Raw genomic sequence first — 17,777 nt, forward strand, 5'->3', positions numbered from 1 at the left:
CGAATCACAACGCGAAGTATGATTATGAAGTTATGTGTTTGTTTTCTCCCGTGCGTCTTATCAGTATGTGTGCTGTCTGCAGCCTTTGTCTGCGCTGATCGTCATGTACAAACACGTCATTAAAATGAAGTGTAACTCCGTGAATACTCAGCGAAGAGACACGAGAGAGATATCTATAGAAAGTTTGACATTTCTACTTTAAAACTAAACAAGTGCTGCCGAAAATAGATATTCTGTGATAAAGTAATCCATATGAAAACAACGTGATGTCTGTTTTTTATTTTTATTTTACTGTTTGTTTCGCGGTGAGAGGAATAAGACATAATTCACCCCAAACAGATGCTAACGCATAGTTTACCGTGGAGGTGTGTGCGGAACAACCAATCAAACCTGACTATGTTAGTTGACCAATCAGAACACAGTATGCTACCAAAAGGTGGGGTTTAAGGAAACTGAATCTTTTGAACAGCTTCGCGCGAACCGTTTGGGGATCTCTGAGAATTGAGGTAATTTTAAAATGATATTTTGAAAAAATGACAATGTTTTTTAACCTTGGATGGATTTAAACCTATTGTACAGGATTTATAAACAGTGATAGGAAGCTTAGAATTTTCATCTTACAACACACAAATTCACATAGGAGTATTTTTCAGTAAAGTAACTTCATCAAAGGAGCATGTTTTTCTCAATTTAGTTATTTAAATGTTTACTTCATTCTACCCTCTTTTGTAAGTGCGTCAATCTCACATAAAAACCAGTTTCTGAAACGTGTTAATTGAGGTGACCAATGATTTTCTTTTCTTTTTTAATCTTATGTTACCAATGAATGTGTTCTCAGGTGGCGATGGTGGAGGTCCAGCTGGAGGATGATCATGAATACCCTCCTGGCTTATTGATTGCTTTCAGTGCCTGCACAACAGTGCTGGTGGCCGTCCATCTCTTTGCCTTGATGATCAGCACATGTATCCTGCCCAACCTGGAGGCCGTGAGCAACGTCCACAACCTCAACTCCATAAAGGAATCGCCACACGAGCGCATGCACCGCCACATCGAGCTGGCCTGGGCCTTCTCCACCGTCATAGGCACCCTCCTCTTTCTTGCCGAGGTGGTTCTGCTGTGCTGGGTGAAGTTCCTCCCTCTGAAGAGTAAAGTTAAATATCCCCCGACAGAGAATGTAACTGTATCTCTAGTAAGCCCAGGAGAAGCTGCAGCGATCACCTCTACCGTCATCATGGTGCCCTTTGCCTTGGTGTTCATTGTTTTCGCAGTGCATTTTTACCGTTCGCTGGTCAGCCACAAAACGGAGCGGCAGCATCAGGAGTTGGAGGTTCTGGCCAAAATCACACAGATGCAAAACCAACTGGATCACAGGGGAGACATGTCCAACCTGTCCTCTTCAGCACATTTGGCGTAGTTGATGCACTTAGATGAGCCCTTGATCTCGTACCAAACAAAATATGGACTGTTGTCATTATTAGACACTATATGATGGGAATCAGGGCTTCTGCAATATGGTAGTATCACAGTATTGTGATGTTTTTCACGTTAGATTTTTTTAGTGTACATACAAACATTTATATAGATGGGAAATCAGAAATTTTAACTGCTATTCAAATCTTCTGTTTGCGCACAAATAAGAGATAAAAAATGCAGTTTAAAAATAGTTTTTCTTACAGTTACAGGATGGTTTAAATTTGGCATGCATTGGAAGTCGCGATAGCCTTTTCTTCCCTATTGTGACGTATATATATATGAGTCAAACGGTTTTTCGTACAAGAAAAAATGTAGGGTGAGACTTGATTTTGTTTAACGGGAATTTCTTACATCATCAGAAAAGAGATGAGTAGTTGTTTCAAGAGGGAGGGGAAGATATTTTAACTTGAGGCACTTGAGGGCACATTAATTTTAGATCATCTTTTATAATAAATAGTGCATAATCGCATTAAAAATAAGAACTGTTATTGAATAAGAACATTAATTTAAAGGAAAATATTACGTAATACGATGATTGGCCTCACTGAATTTATTCAAATTTAGGATAAAATAACTTTAAAAATAAAATATAATGTTTTGATTCCCTCATTTCCTTGCTTTGCTCAATGTTTCACTTTGTTTTAGTGACTTTGGATGCTTACAGCTTAGAAAATGTATCAAAAGCAAAATAATAAAGATTATTTTTTTAATAATAAAGCTTAGAAAATATATCAAAAGCAAAATTATAAAGATTTAGGCCTTAAAAAAAAACAAAACAAAACAAAACAATCTGATTGGGTAGTTGATTGAATAGGGCAGAGCAGTTTATTGTTTCAGTTCAGTATTTCCATATACTGATAGGCCAAATTATTACACCCAATTGCATAGAAAGTGTTATGATCATCAGTTCATTTTCTTTTTTGTTCAGTTTAACTGCATATAGTCTAAATATTTTTTTGACATTGTGCAATTAGAACCTCTTAAGTGACAAAGTGTCATATGGGTGCAAGTGTCATTGAAAATAACATTTGGTATAACATTCTGTAGACCCATTTCTTAAAACCCACTTTTTAAAAATTGCTGGAATTTTAGTAAAAGATATTTTGTGATCCAGTCAATTTGTATGTTCAGGTGGATTTATGTCAATCATTTATGTGCTCAGGGCATATGAAAACATATTGGCATTGCTTCTGTTTAAACCATTGAGTCCAGAAATAATGCTTTCTGTAAGCTATATCTTGCAGAAAGGTTACAAATGTATATTATAAATATATTATAAATATTGTAGTTTTTTTTTTCTTTGTTTGTTGTGTGAATGCAAAATGTTGACTTTAACAACATATATTTTAAAACAGCTTTTGAATTATACTGGTATAATTTGTTTACATATATAATCTTGTATTAAAAGTAATATCTTTAATAGGTATTTTGCACACCTACTGTAAAGTTATAATGAAATAAAATATAAGCAGTCATTTTTTTTAGACTATTTGGAAGATATTTAAATTTTTCTATTTTTTTCCGGACAACTTGTTTGTGTCATATATCTTCTGATATTACAACAGTTGCTAATTGACTTGTTTGATAGAACATCATAGAAAAGTCAGTTTTTGCCCTTGTGACAACAAGGTACTATTTACAATTTTTATAAATAGATATATTTTGCTGGTAGTGTTTTACTGGGAGACACTTTTTGTTTCAGTGTCATTTCAAAGGAAAGTACCTCAGATGTTGTGACAGTTTATAAAGAAAAGAAGTCAGTGCATTGTTTTCATATTTTATATATAGATAAAATTTTACCCTTAGAGCATCCAGGCTGCTATTCTTTGTAAACTTATTAATATCCCGAGTTAATAAAGGTTAAATGAAACCTTATTTTCATATTCCTTGATTTTATAAGATACTAGAGTTGGGAGATGATGTTTTATTTTATGGTACTTTTTTGTCAGAATATTTGTCAAGTAGGAAATGTGAATTTGCCAAATAAAAATGTGTAAGTGAAAAAAGTGCTGACTGTTTCTTGTGTAAGAACCGTTTTAAGAGGTAGTAGAATTTTGTTTTATTTTTCTTCCAGTATGCTAACTGTTTCAAACAATGTAAAGAAAAATATATTCCAAATGCTGTTTTAAATCTTGTGTCACATTACATTCACTCTTTATGGGGCAAAATGTCCATTATCAGTAACAGTATTTTAAGTAAAGCGCAGTGATGGATTTGAAGTTTTCCGTGGATTTGAAGAGTTCCGTGCGCCCCCTGGAGGAAGATAACTGAACATCTACAGTTATAAACACCTCTTTCTTTCTCCAACATCCGTAATACATAATTATATATATCTTTTTTTTATAATTGCAGGGAGATAATGCTGTGATTACACTTACTGAAACTATGAAGGAGAACAAAGATTAAAGATATCAGTGATTGCTGGAAAATTATTCAGGAAGACAAAACATATCAAATGCCGTTCTACCGAGTTTTGTTGAATGTGTGTGTGTGTGTGCGTGTGTAAGTAATTAAAACTATAGACATTAAATAGTAAAATTTATGCTAAATTAACACTGCTTCGCTTTCAACATTAATTAAAGGCATATAAAAAAGAATGTTGTACATGATGAAAGTCGACAGATTATGAAATAGGCCAGAACGTGTAACGCATTGCTTTCATCAGCAGATGGCAGTGTTGACCAGGTTCATAAAGAGCAAGCCCCCCAAAAGAGTTACACCACCTGGTGTATTTGAACTACAGCTGATTAGGAAAGCTGGAAAACATACCTCAAGAAACTTCATAGCTAGCTGCAACATCTATTCCTATGTTTCATGGATATTAATCAGAAGTATTTGTTTCCAAGAGCCTTGTGCTGCTGTCATGCTATATGTGTGACACTTCTACAGTGAAATGATGGGCATTTAGCTTATTCTTTGGCTGCTGTCTGATCGTCTGGGTCTTTCTGCTGGAGGTGCAGGTGAGCCGGGGTTCATGACTTGCTTCATTGTGTTTGCTCGCTTGTGTATCGACCCTGAAACGATGCTCAGGGTGATCAGTGATGTCTCTGTTATCTTAAGCGTGACTGTGTTGGTATGCTGCTTTGCTTCTCAAGACATTCAAAGAGGGTCATCTCTCTCTGCCCCTTTCATTCTCTCTCTCTCTCTCTCTCTCTCTCTCTCTCTTGCTCTGTTTCTGCTCACTTCCCGTCTCTCTGTAGCTTTGATGGGGTGCCATGTATCTCTCACACTGGAGGTCTTTTCATTGGGAGCACCTGTCAGGAGGAAGTGGGGAATGGTGGTTTGTTGTTGCAGGCAGGGAATTCACAGCAATGGCCAGATGAGACAGAAGTGTGTGTCTATTTGTGTGTGTGTGAAGGGAAAGAGATGTCTGCTAGGTGAGAGGTGAAGAAAGAGAGGTGAGAAGTGGAGGGTACAAGACTGCGAAAGATCTCCAGTCAGTGTGGATGCAGTGTTGTGTGGTGGTGGTTTTGACTGAATTTCAACAGACCAAGAAAACACAAACACACACTCTTATTTAAATGGGGATATTCCATAGGCCAGGGGTTTTCAAACTGGGGTCCATGGACCCCCATGGGACTGCAAGTGAGTGCTGGGGGTTAATTAATCTAAGAGTACAGTAACAAAGTAAAATAATAATAATAATAATAATAATAATAATAATAATAATAATAATAATAATAATAATAATAATAATAATGCACAATTATAGAAACTAAATATTTTCCAAATAATAAGTGTGGGGGTCCCTTATACACCAGGATCATATTTGGGGGTCTGTTGTATTTAAAGACTGAAAACCCCTGACATATACTTATGTTATTTTAATATAAATATAATATTTTTCTTTTTTCTTTCTCCACAGATATACAAATCTTCAGATTTGTCTCACTTCTTGCTACAAATCTGTCCCCAAAATTTAAAATTTCATTAAGGCTGTCATTGTTTTTTTTTTAATTTGTTTTTTTTATATATTATCTGCTATTGTACTTTATTAATATCTGTGCCATGATAGAATAATATTAGATATTAGTAATATTAGAATTATTTTGTAATATAATATTACAGTTATATCAAAATCTTTGACTTCTTTTTAATTTGCATTAGACTAGATGTTTTTTATAATTCTATTCTTTACTCTTTTTGAGATTTCGCTCAGATAAACTGGTCAATATTATTAGTTCAATGATACATGATCAGTTTTAAATAATTAAAAGTTTAAATTTCTTAAAATTAGATGTGAAAAAAAAATGGACTCTTGGTGATTCCTGGCTTGAAAATATTGCAATATTAATAAAATATACACCCATACTCTTTATCTACACTGTTAAAAATGAAGGTTCTTTACTGACATCTGTTATAGTTCCATGAAGAGCCTTTAACATCCATAAAATCTTTCATTTAACAAATGTTTCTTTATAGTGGAAAAGCTCTTAAGAATGATACAAATCTTTATTCACACACACACACACACACACACACAAAAAGGTTATTTTAACAATGTTTTTGGGGAGCCCAGAATGTTCTGATGCATCTTTGTTAAAACATAACTTTTAAATGTTTATTTCGTGCAAGAGTTTAATAAAGGTGTTGACCCAGTTTTTGTTAGCAAACAAGAGGAGACCAGAGGAATGCAATAGCACAAATTTTATTCTGTTTGAACACCTGTATGTGAGCGAGTGTGTGTTGGAGTTTGCAAGGCCGGATCTGGATGCAGAGACGACTCATCCTTCCACCTGGAGCTACAAAGAGGCCGTTTAGGTGCTCGTGAGAGGATGGCATTGTGCGGGCCGCTCATCCCTGGCTGTCCGTTAGAGAGCTAGATGATTCTGCTCTCAGTGCCAGTCCAGCTGGCCACTCATACAGACTCACTCATATAAACACACGACATCCTCCCGCCAAAATCACCATCGGATGCAGCCACATCTCCCTCCAGTGAAAGACAGACAGACAGACTGGGGTTTATATACCTTATGTGCAATCTTTTGTAATATTGTTTCATAACAATTATTCATACTTGTTGCAGATTTGTTTACTCCTCATCGTGGGTGCATGGTGGAATTATGAACGTGTTGTGAATGATTGCAGTAGTGCTGCGTGTGCATTTCTTGCACATTAACCTCAAGTGGTCAAATCCTGACCCAGTTGCAGCATCCTGGGGAAACAGCATGTTTAATCCATTGAGAAGCACAATGTGAGAGGAAGACCTGCCTGCTCTCAGGGCAGTCCGAGACTCACCCGTCCTGGTCTTATCTCAAACACAGACACACGTATGCACACACACAGCCCAGAAACATCTTCTTGGAAGCTCATATGGTTTTTATATCGTGTATATTGTGTAAATACATACATGCATGTACATACAAAAAGTAAAAAAGTTAATATTTCCGGCCACCATCATAATCAGCATTGTTAAATCATTTAAAAAGGTACAAATTCCAAATCAATTACAATCAAGTTTGTAATAATATGGCCTTTTAAAAATGAAGACATACACATGCAGTTTAACATAAAGATGCAAACTATTTTTGCAAAGTTATTTTTAAAATGTCAAATAATTAAACTTTAGAAATGTGGCATAAAAAACAAGCATTTTATTTGATCAAAGATATGCTTTTTAATTTCTTTTTTAGAAATTAAATGTAGGTTACACTGTTCTTTAAATCTGTAACAATGGAAAATGTGGTAACACTTTAGAATAAGGTTCCATTAGTTAATGTTAGTTAATGTATTAATTAACATGAACAAACAATGAATAATACATTTATTACTGTATTTATTCATCTTCGTTAATGTTAGTTAATGAAAATACAGTTATTCATTGTTAGTTCATGGTAATTCACAGTGCATTAACTAATGTTAACAAGCACAACTTTTGATTTAAATAATGCATTAGTAAATGTTGAAATGAACATGAACTAAGACTTATAAATGCTGTAGAAGGATTATTCTTGCTTAGTTCATGTTAACGAAAGTAGTTAACTAACATTAACTAATGGAAACTTATTCTAAAGTGTTACCGAAAATGTTTCTAAAATAACTAGTAAAAACACAAAGTACTTTAATAAATAAAATGATACTACTTGGAGCAATATTGCAATATTATGAGGCATCGAGATTATTCTTTTTTAAAAAACATCTGTCTTAACTTATCAGTGCTTCCTCTAACTTCATTGGAAGATGATGCATAACTTTAGCCTCCATAATATCCTGTTGTGGAAATTGTCTACACATTTTCCAGATGTAATTTCTTATTGCTTAAATAAATGAAGAAACATTTCATCAGTTTTTGTCAGTTAACAGAAAAACATCACTTCCTCCGCTCTCTGTATGCTTGTGCTTAGTTATTTACTGTTCCTCACTTTCTTTTACGAGGCTCGTCTGTTGTGTGGCTAAGAATTGTTCATTATTGTACCAGGCCAACTTTCCACTGTTCAATAAAGCTCTTGCATACAAATATTACAATATTACAAAAATCCTATCTCCGTTTATGTCATCCCGAACTGTATGTTTTATTTTTTTACTCTTCCATGCAACACATGAGCGAATGGTCATAGTGCTCTGCTATTGTTTGGCTTGCTGGTGCTATATATTATCTTTTATTGTCCAAACATACAGACACATACAATGAGCCCATCAAATGTTGCTTGGAAAACAACACTGAACTTGAATGAAAGTCAGTGTATACAAATCTAGTTAACTTTTGTCAGCACTTGAATGGAGGGGCCACTTTAGTCTTTGTCTGATGTGAATTCACACAGGGACAGGTTTGGTCCTCTCTGGGGGTGGTCACTGGGAATGATAAAGATATACACATTCAACAATATGCTTTTACTTTGGTTTTGACATTGTGTAAGAGGATCATTAATATCAGCTGTGTGTATTGCTTGTCTCCTCAATTAGACAGGCGTAGACAGGTTTTTATTTTTTTTATTTTTATTTTTTACATTTTTTCACCTCTGATATCACCTCTGGTCTTTTGGTCAAGTTGTTTAAAATAACATTTTCTAATAATAATTAAATTCAATGAATTATTCACAACAAATCCAGAGAGTCAAATCTTTCATCTTTTAAGGATCTGAAATTGGCTTTAGTAGTGGATGGGCACTAATCCTAAATATATACATTGTTTGTGAATAACCTCTCTTTAGTGAAATGTTTATCCTTAGGCTAATACTTTTTCTTTTACTCCCAGAGCTCATTACTGCCTAAACAGAGGAGGAGGAGAAATCACATTAAACTTCAAAAGAGCCCAAACCTCACAGGAGTGAACAAAGAGGAGATGAGAGAAAAGTGGTTTCATGAGAGTTTCAAGGTATAAACAGAAATTATGAAATCATGAATAATGGAACATATGATGGCAGACAGGGTGGTTTCAGAATGGAAGGAAGTTTAAACTTTATCCATAGATGAGAAAAAATCTGAGAGAGGCCAAAATAATGATATTTTGACTAAACACAAATAATGAACCTGCAATATCAAAAATACTGGAATAAGACCCATCTGGCTCAGTTTAGAGACTTGATCTGATGCCAAACGCGATATGTGATTTATCTGGGAAAACCACGATAGAAAATTCCCAGTGTAGACATCACTCTCGTCTGTCATATAAACAGTTGTGTAATTCTCACACGCAAAGCAAATCCAGGAGCTAATGTGTTACACATTCTCAGCGAGCTCTGTGCTTCATCGCACAGTAATGGGAGACACCACGACTCTCCTGACGTTGTTTTATCTCCTGAGGATGTTCTCCTGTGTGACTGTGTGTCCTTCAGCAAAGCTCTGCTCAAAGATGGCCTCTGTGTTTTGATAGATGAGAGGCTCCATTGTCAAGTCTGGTCTGGTGTTCACTTAGGCCAGGCCAATTTCATTACTAACTTCGCACTCTGTCTGTCTGTGTTCTGTATATGTGAGTTGGTGCGGGTACGTGATGAGAGCAGTTTGTCTGTCTGTCAGACAAGTTAGGATGAGATAAGCATTAGGCCTGACAATAAAACTTGAATGAATATAGAATTATATATGTAAAAAAAAAAAGTATATATATATATATATATATATATATATATATATATATATATATATATATATATATATATATATATATATATATATATACACAGTATATAAAGGTCCGTTGTGAGAAGTCACATTATAGCAAATAAAGTGACTTTAGAAAAGTTAAATCACATTAATGAAAAGTAAAGTGTTTAAACTGTGTTCACAAATATAAAACTATAAGACAAAAAGTTGTGATAAAGCTATGATTATGAGATTTAAAGAATCCTTTAAGAGATTTTTTTTTTTTTTTTTTTTTTTGACTATGAAGCAAAAATAGGAACATGTAGGAAACATTTTGATAGGCACACCTAAATTGAATGACATTGGATCACGTGTGATTTTATCCAGTTACATTTTTTTTTTCAGCAATGAGAATATGGTCAGATAAAGTGCACTGATTCTCTTGGGGTCTGTGCATTGCGGTGCATTTGGACAGTTGTTCAGTGTGAGTTTGCAGGCATGACACGAGATGCCCAAGTGACTGCAAAAACCAGTGAGGAAACACACCTGTCGAGGACTGGGGCATGTTAGCGAGGGTGAGTAGTGATGACAGAGGGTATGCACTTCTGCTCTTTATATGAAGGTTAGCAGCTGGGAAACATACATGCATCCATATCATAATCTACTTTGTGTCAAGGTTAATGGTTTATAACAGCTCTGGCTATACACTCCAACACTATAGCTCAGCACCTGCTGCTGTTTTCACAGAGAAGCTGCTTGAGTGGGATTACATTTCTGCATTTGACCAAATAGCATCTGCAAAATCACCCAAATTCCCAGTATCGCATAATTTATCAAATACTTTTCTCATTTCCACACATTCATATTGCTTATTCTATGGGAAGATGGTTTGTTTCACTGGTTTGTCTTGTAGTCTCCATGGGCAGAAGCATAAGACCTTTTTAGCCTTGGACCTAATGAATGAAGTGCAGGTGCAGTTGGGGGGGTGAAGGGATGATGTAAGACTTATCGAAGGAGTGAGGAAAGGTGTGTTGTGATTGGCAGGATGAAATGAGCATGTTCCTTTTCATTTGAAATGCCTTTCTGAACGCTTGGTTTGTTATGTTTGGCACAAAGACCCTGAAACATGAGATTCCCATTAAAACTGATTGAAACGGAGACCCTCTAACACATAATCATTTACATTTAACATTTAAAAAATATATATATTTTTTTAAAGTTATTACTTATTCAACTTAAAATATTTCTCTGCATTTAGAGAACTGTATACGCATTTTACATTAATCTTGTGTAAAACTCTAGCTTACACTTAAAACTTGGCATTGTGCACTGCAAATATTGTTTATTCTTAAGATAAATTGTTTTGATGTTCCTCTTTTTTATTGCTGTGAATAAAATCATTGATTAAATGTAAATCTACTTTAATAAATCGTAATTTGCTTTATACTATTACTGTTACAATAAATTGTCACAGAAATGTCAAATAACTGCTTAGCTTTTTGTGGAAAAAAAGCACATTGGGCTTCTAGGGTTTGTTATGTTTTTTGGAGATTACATCATTGGTCCGGTTTATCCAGTTAATGAGATTACCTCATTATATCTCTGTTCCAGACGGTGCGTATATCAGACAGTCTGCCCAAAAACAATCTGCCCAAATTTATCATGGGAACTCTGTATATCACGAGGGGCTTTAGTGAGTGCTCAAGTTCTTCATTCTCTGTTTCTCTGTCTGTTTCTTTGTTCTCTTTGATCTTAAAGTGTCTGCAACCTATTGGTTATGTCAATTCAGTTGTTACTGGTTGAGCTCCTCATATGTGTGTGTGTGTGTGTGTATGTGTGTGTGTGTTTGGCGTCCCTTTCCCCCTTCTTTAACGGTCATCTTTTAAAAAATTATTTTTCACTTTCCCCAAAATGCCTACACATAGTTTCAAACAGATATGTGTCCAATCCTGCTTTGTTCTTCTGGAGTCATAGGGGCCTCACAGTGTCACTATTAATTAGACCATGTCATTTGTGTGTGTGTGTGTGTGTGTGTATGTGTGTGTGTGTGTGTGTTCCAGTCCTGTAAGATGGGTCTTTAACGGGTGGATCATCCCACACTTTACCTTAGTTTCTAATAATTTATTTCAAGATATATATATATATTTTTTTAATATTCACTAAACATTTTATTCCATCTGTGGTTTCCAGAAGTATTTTTATTAATTTTATTTTCCTTAGTAGTTTTATGGGTTTTTGACACATGCAAAAACATACTTACACAATAAATAATATTGATACAGTACTATCAATGCACTGGTATATAATATGTAATCATTATATATTAAAAAAATAATTTTCAATGTAATATCGAATAACGCCATAAAGTTACATTATAATCAAACACTTCACCTGTTCTTTAGATATTCAGCATATACAAACAAATGTACTTTAAAGCACAAAATTATATTATTAAATCATAATGATTTAAAATGTACTTTAAAGTAAAACTTTAAAGTAGCTTGACACTTACAAAGTGCACTTCTAAAAACTAAAGAAACAGTCATGAAAGTGCACGTAAAGTACACTTAAGTGGTCTTTTATTTCTTTATTGTTATATTATTTGCAAATATAGTTAAAATATGCTTTTAAGATTTGAAGTACACTACAGGTGCACATTCAATGTAATTCTAAACACACTTCTTTTTCACAAGTGGTTTGGGAAATGGATGGATTGGCTATTAATGTAACTTGCTTTAAACACACCAAATGCATACCCATAATCATGTGTAATGACGCTACGACAGTATTGTATTTAAGAAACATATTTAATACAGTAGCAGTAGTTAGTTACAGAAATGTCAAAAAATATAACAGAATTTCATGAATATAAATCCATTTATACCCCCAAATTTGTCCTCTTCTTCCTTTTTTTTTTGTCACCAGCCATCTGTCTGTCTGCCCACCCCTCCAAACCCCAACTCTCTGTCTGCGCTTTATACTATCTAATCAACCAGCATTACCTTTGCACTGGAACACACACTCTCTCACACACACACACACACACACACACTGATCAAAAAACACACATTCACATCAGGGAGTTTAACAAAAAATTATAATTTTTATATCTCCTCTTTAACAAGTGCTAAAAATACTGAACACATTTCTGAACATAGCAAATTAGCAGGAAAAAATAGTATGAAAATACTGTACAATTTGCATCTCTACACCAGTGTATATACGCTTCACAGTCACACACTCTTACAGCAGCACAAGCAAGTTCATCCTCAGTGCAGCATCGTTGTGGTCAGTTTGAATGTTTTTGAGAAAACTGACCCATTTGCTTGAATAGTTCTGTGTGTGAGTGTGTCAAAAGTGTGTTTGAGTGTGTCAAAGTCGATGAATAGATGTCAGCTAACATAAATTCACACATGCATACACGCAAAGTCACATCATTCCAGCAATTCATTCATGAATACAGTAGAGTACACAAAGCTATGAGTGTTATTTACAAACATGGAGCAATATGTTCTCCATCATAAGTCCATCAGTTCACCACATCAGAACGGACCAGCCGTCAGTAGATTCCCACCTTTTTGACCCCTCAACCCAAAGTTTGTTTTCTTCATGTTCTCTGTTCTTCTCATTTCGTTCCCTCACACTTTGGTGGCCAGCGACTGCACCTCTGACTTTTGAGTCTGGGCGCTGAGGGTTGAAGACATGGAGCTCATGTGCCCATGCATGGCCTTCTTCAGGTTCAGCAGACACAGGCACTGCGAGCGGAAGCGCAGGTCAAAGAAGGCATAGAGGAACGGGTTGAGGCAGCTGTTGACGTACGCCAGGCACGTGGCGTACGGATGAGCCAGAAGTAGAAAGTTTAGGAAGCCACACGAGGTGGGCGCCAGGTCTAGATATGACAGTGCATCCATGCTCTTCAGCACATGGAAAGGTGTCCAGCAGAAAGCAAAAACCACCACCAAGGTAGTGATGATCTTGAGCAGACGACGCTTCTTCTGGTCTTCCTTGCGCAGGTGGCTGAAATGCCGGGTGACCGTGCAGCCGATGAAGCAGTAGCAGACAGTCATGGCCAAGAAAGGCAGGAGAAAACCAAGAGCGGAGGACGAAAGGCTCAGACCTGCAATCCAAAGGGATTCGTGTTGCCGATTGAGAGTGACCAGCCTGAAGTCCATCGCACAGGTGGTGCGGTTGCTCACGGCGTCATGCACCGTAGTGCGAAACAGGAGAGTTGGCACAGCCAGCAGGCACGAGAGGAACCAGATGGCACCCAGCGACGCCAGCATGGTGGCCCGGGACCGGAGCCGCCCGCTGGACAGAGAGTGGACGATGGCAAGGTAGCGGTCAAAACTCAGGCAGGTCAGGCAGAAGACGCTTGCGTACATGTTGACGAGCACCACATAGCTGCTGATCTTGCAGAGGGCCACGCCGAACGGCCAGTGGTAACCCAGCGCGGTGTACACAGCCCACAGCGGCAGCGTGATGACGAACGTCAGGTCCGCGAGCGCCAGGTTGCCGATGTAAACGTCTGCCGCGCGCCGTTTGGATTTCGAACGCCAGACAGTGAAGATAACCACGCCGTTCCCGGAGAGACCGAGGATGAAAATGAGCATGTACAGCACGGGAATGAGAGAATAAGACGGCTCCCACTCTGAGTAGTCGCACGCAGTCTCGTTATCGTCATAGTACTCATATGAGTCGACGTATTCCGGCGTTGCTGGCTCCATTTGGTGAAGGCGCTTCAGTTTTGAGTCCGTCAGATTCCTTGTTCAGTTTTATCTTAATTGTTTTTATAGTTCAGTGGGAATGTTTGAATTTTTCTGTCAGAAACAAGAGTCTATAGTAAGTTTCCCTCACTGGAAGCTGAAGCGCGTCTGTGTGAAGGAAAGATGCGCCCGGTCTTTTTAAACTCCAGACTTCTCACCCCTCCCTTTGGACCCATATATCGGACCTCTTATCTCCAGCCCCCATACACACACACACACACACACACCCACCCACCACGGCACACCAACCCCTCCGGGCCACGCAGTCGGCAGGAGCGAGTGTGTCAACAAAGTGAGCTTAACTCTGTTTTTCTTCTTAATGAAAAAGTAATGGCCCGCTCGTATTTCAAGTTAGATTTAACTTAAATTGTCTTACAAAAATGTATTTGCGTCACGTATCATTTACGGAACTTTTTTTAAATAAAAAATTAGAAGAAACAATCATTTAAATGGATTTTTAAATGTATATATTTTTTCATCTCTCTAAAATTATAAGCTTATGTTTAATTGATTCCTCAAAGTTTTTATGTAAAACTTCGTTGTACTTTTTGGAAACATTTAACATTTAATTACTAATAAAAATCGAAAAAATCTCATTAAATCGAGTGTGACATAAATTATTGCGAGCTAAATTAATGGAAATAAACATGCTATAATAGTAAAAAGATGTGTTATAGTAAAACAGCCTATATGAACTGTATTCTTATAGTGTCTAAATGATAGCCTACTGTTTTTCTTTTTTTTTTTTTATGAATCACAGTGTAAGTGTATCTTTTATTTATTTATTTATTTATTTATTATTGCTTAAACTGGATGGTAATTGACTGTTTGCACAAATTAAACTAAACCTGCAAGCCTAAACCGGTTTCAGCCAGGTTCCCAGTGAAACCAGATCCTGGGACCAAGTGATAATTTAAAAGAGGCATTGCTCTGTGATTTCCTCTCACTCAAACATTACATGAAGGTGACATTCAGTCACTTCAAACACTCTGCTTCCACAGCAACACATCACTGCAGCTTCTTTAATATGAAGAAGAGAACTACTGAGAAAATGACTGATTTATGCACTAAAGTTTTACCCTCGTCCCCCTTTAAACGGGGGAGCTCCTCGGATGTATCGTGGAATCCAATTAATTCAGCGAGTCTAATAAAAATACATTCTTCGGTTCCGTAGAAAGCGCTTATGAGTCTTTAGTGATTAGATCACATGTCCGCAAAGGATTTGGATATGTGTGAATTTAATTCTCACTTTCTTGCATTTATTTGCATGATAATAGCAGACACAAACTCGTAAAATAAACAAAAAACAAAAGGAAACGACGCATTTGACATTAACGAGTTTCTTAAGGACGCGCTGTTCACGCGTTACACCCAAATTTTTAGCACATGGGAAAGAAGGCAGTTAAAGCGAAATAGCTTAGGATGAATAGAGAGCAATTCACATTCAAAACAAACAGGAAAAATATAGGCTACACCTAACTTTTACATCTGAGAAGTTTTCATGAGCTCTCTGTTAAATCGGTTTTCATACCTTCATCACCGTTTACACATACAAATCTTGTTTTACACACTGAACTCCTTAAATTAATGTGCAATCACATTTAGGGGGATCAGTGTGAGTCAATCCATTAATCAAAACTCGTCAGAGTGTCACTCTCCACAACACTGATGAGATCATCTGCAGATCTTTACTGAGCCAGTGTCTTCTATACTTAAGTGCTACAGGATTGTAACCATTTTGAAGGAATAATATGAAGTATAGCTTATATATCACTGAGAGTGTGAAGTAAATGTGTGACTAACACTGAGGACTAATGTGAAGACAACAAGTAATGCACCTCTGACCAATTTGTTTAAATGCATCAGATTAGATATACAATGTGTGAATAGTGGCACTTATGGCAAACCATACATTTGAATAAATGGATGTTCACCTTTTATTGTGAGGATACTGTCTGCACATGTCCATGAGAATACAATCTTTTGGCATCAGAGCTTTCTAGAACACTGCATCTGTGGTATGATCTTTATTTTTTTCGGTTCGTAAACATCTCAAGATTTAGACTCAGTACTCACTTTGACAAATACTAACCAAAAACTTGCAGGTGGTCTTGGTTATTTGAAAGAAATTAATGTTGATATATCACACAGATTGACAGTCATAATTAATTAAAATAAATGTTATTTTTTGGCATTGATGGTTCCAGGAAGCTTCTATGGCATCTCTGCAAAACCTGCCTTTTGCAACCTTTATTTTTAAAATAGTATACTAAAAATGCTCATCACATGTTACTAAATCAGATTCCTTGTGGGAAGTGTCTTGAATACTCCTCAAAGCACCTGTTAAAAATGCATTCACTGCCTCACTCAAAAAGTACTTTAAAGGCAAGCTATAATAACCAAATTCATGGTTCATATTTTGACATTATTACTTACGCTATTTGTATTTGTTGAAATATTACTTGTTGCCATAAATTATCGTATCAGTTTTATGTTTGCATAAAGTCAGTGAGGAGCTGCTGCTGTGCACGTGAGGTGACTAGGTTGCTCTTCAAGCCCCAATAATCCTTTGCCCTGGCCCAGTCTGCCCCTCACCCCTTCCTCTGCATGTTGTTTTTGTTGGACCTCAGTCCTTCATATCGGGAGAAACTTAAACACTCCACACACACACAGCAGACAGCAGACAGCCTGGCAAAAACAACAGACAGTTTCCTGCTTAAATCAAGCTGTCAGGCCCTCAGATGAGACTGCGCCCTCTAGTGCCTTTCTAACAAGACAACACACTGACAAAACTTTGAGCATTTTTACTTTCTCAAAAAAAATAATTATGTATGATTTATAAAAGTTTTGAAAAAATGGGGACATGGGTTATGTCCTCATAAGTCACCCTCTCCTTGTAATACCTGTGTCATACCCATGTCATTATACAGAGTTGTGTCCTGATATGTCACAAAAACAAGAGCACACACACACACACACACACATAGCCAGAGGTTGGTAGGCTGCTATCTGATTGACTGTGGAGAGATGTGGCTGCCTGCTGCTCTAATAGATCCTTTAGATAAATAAATAAATCCACACATTTAAAAAATAAAAGAGACGCTGATAAGAAGCAGATGGTCAGATTAGCCAGATGACTTTCAAACACTCAGCACACACCTCTAATTGGGAGATTAGACAGATGAATTTGAGATCTTCACTAAAAGCTCTTTGTTCTAACAAATCAAACTTTTTTAGTGAAAGCTTTGTTTGAGTGTGATTGACTCATGGACATTTTATCACATTGATAATACTGTAATCGTTCATGACTTGTGAAGCCAAACAAGAGAGGGGGCAATTTGGGGTTTAGAGGTCAAAGGTTAAAGAAAAGTTTGAATTGGATATAAAAGTAAAGCATATGAAGCATACAAACTGTCATGATGCATCATTAATCCAGTCTTCAGATGCCATTATAATATGATGATTTGGTGCTAAAGAAACATATCTTTAATATAAATGTTGAAACCATTCTGCAACTAAATA

General features: G+C 36.5%; 2 protein-coding genes across 2 annotated transcripts in view; one reads left to right on the forward strand and one right to left on the reverse strand.

Annotated features, from left to right (window-relative positions):
* The window catches only part of LOC127964059 (calcium release-activated calcium channel protein 1), a 7,085-nt gene extending 3,606 nt beyond the window's left edge, over nucleotides 1-3,479 (forward strand). Inside the window, exon 2 of the mRNA XM_052564206.1 lies at nucleotides 839-3,479. Within this exon, the coding sequence (XP_052420166.1) occupies nucleotides 839-1,414 (576 nt within the window). The 3' untranslated portion in view covers nucleotides 1,415-3,479. The remainder of the gene's footprint in view (nucleotides 1-838) is intronic.
* Nucleotides 3,480-12,280: 8,801 nt separating this feature from the next.
* LOC127964215 (apelin receptor A-like) lies at nucleotides 12,281-14,393 on the reverse strand. The gene has a single exon (XM_052564357.1). It carries the CDS (start codon nucleotides 14,214-14,216, stop codon nucleotides 13,131-13,133), a length of 1,086 nt encoding a protein of 361 aa, XP_052420317.1. The 5' UTR covers nucleotides 14,217-14,393; the 3' UTR covers nucleotides 12,281-13,130.
* Nucleotides 14,394-17,777: the final 3,384 nt, after the last annotated feature.

The sequence above is a fragment of the Carassius gibelio genome, chromosome B8 (genome assembly GCF_023724105.1).
Source record: "Carassius gibelio isolate Cgi1373 ecotype wild population from Czech Republic chromosome B8, carGib1.2-hapl.c, whole genome shotgun sequence".
Classification (NCBI taxonomy): Eukaryota; Metazoa; Chordata; class Actinopteri; order Cypriniformes; family Cyprinidae; genus Carassius; species Carassius gibelio.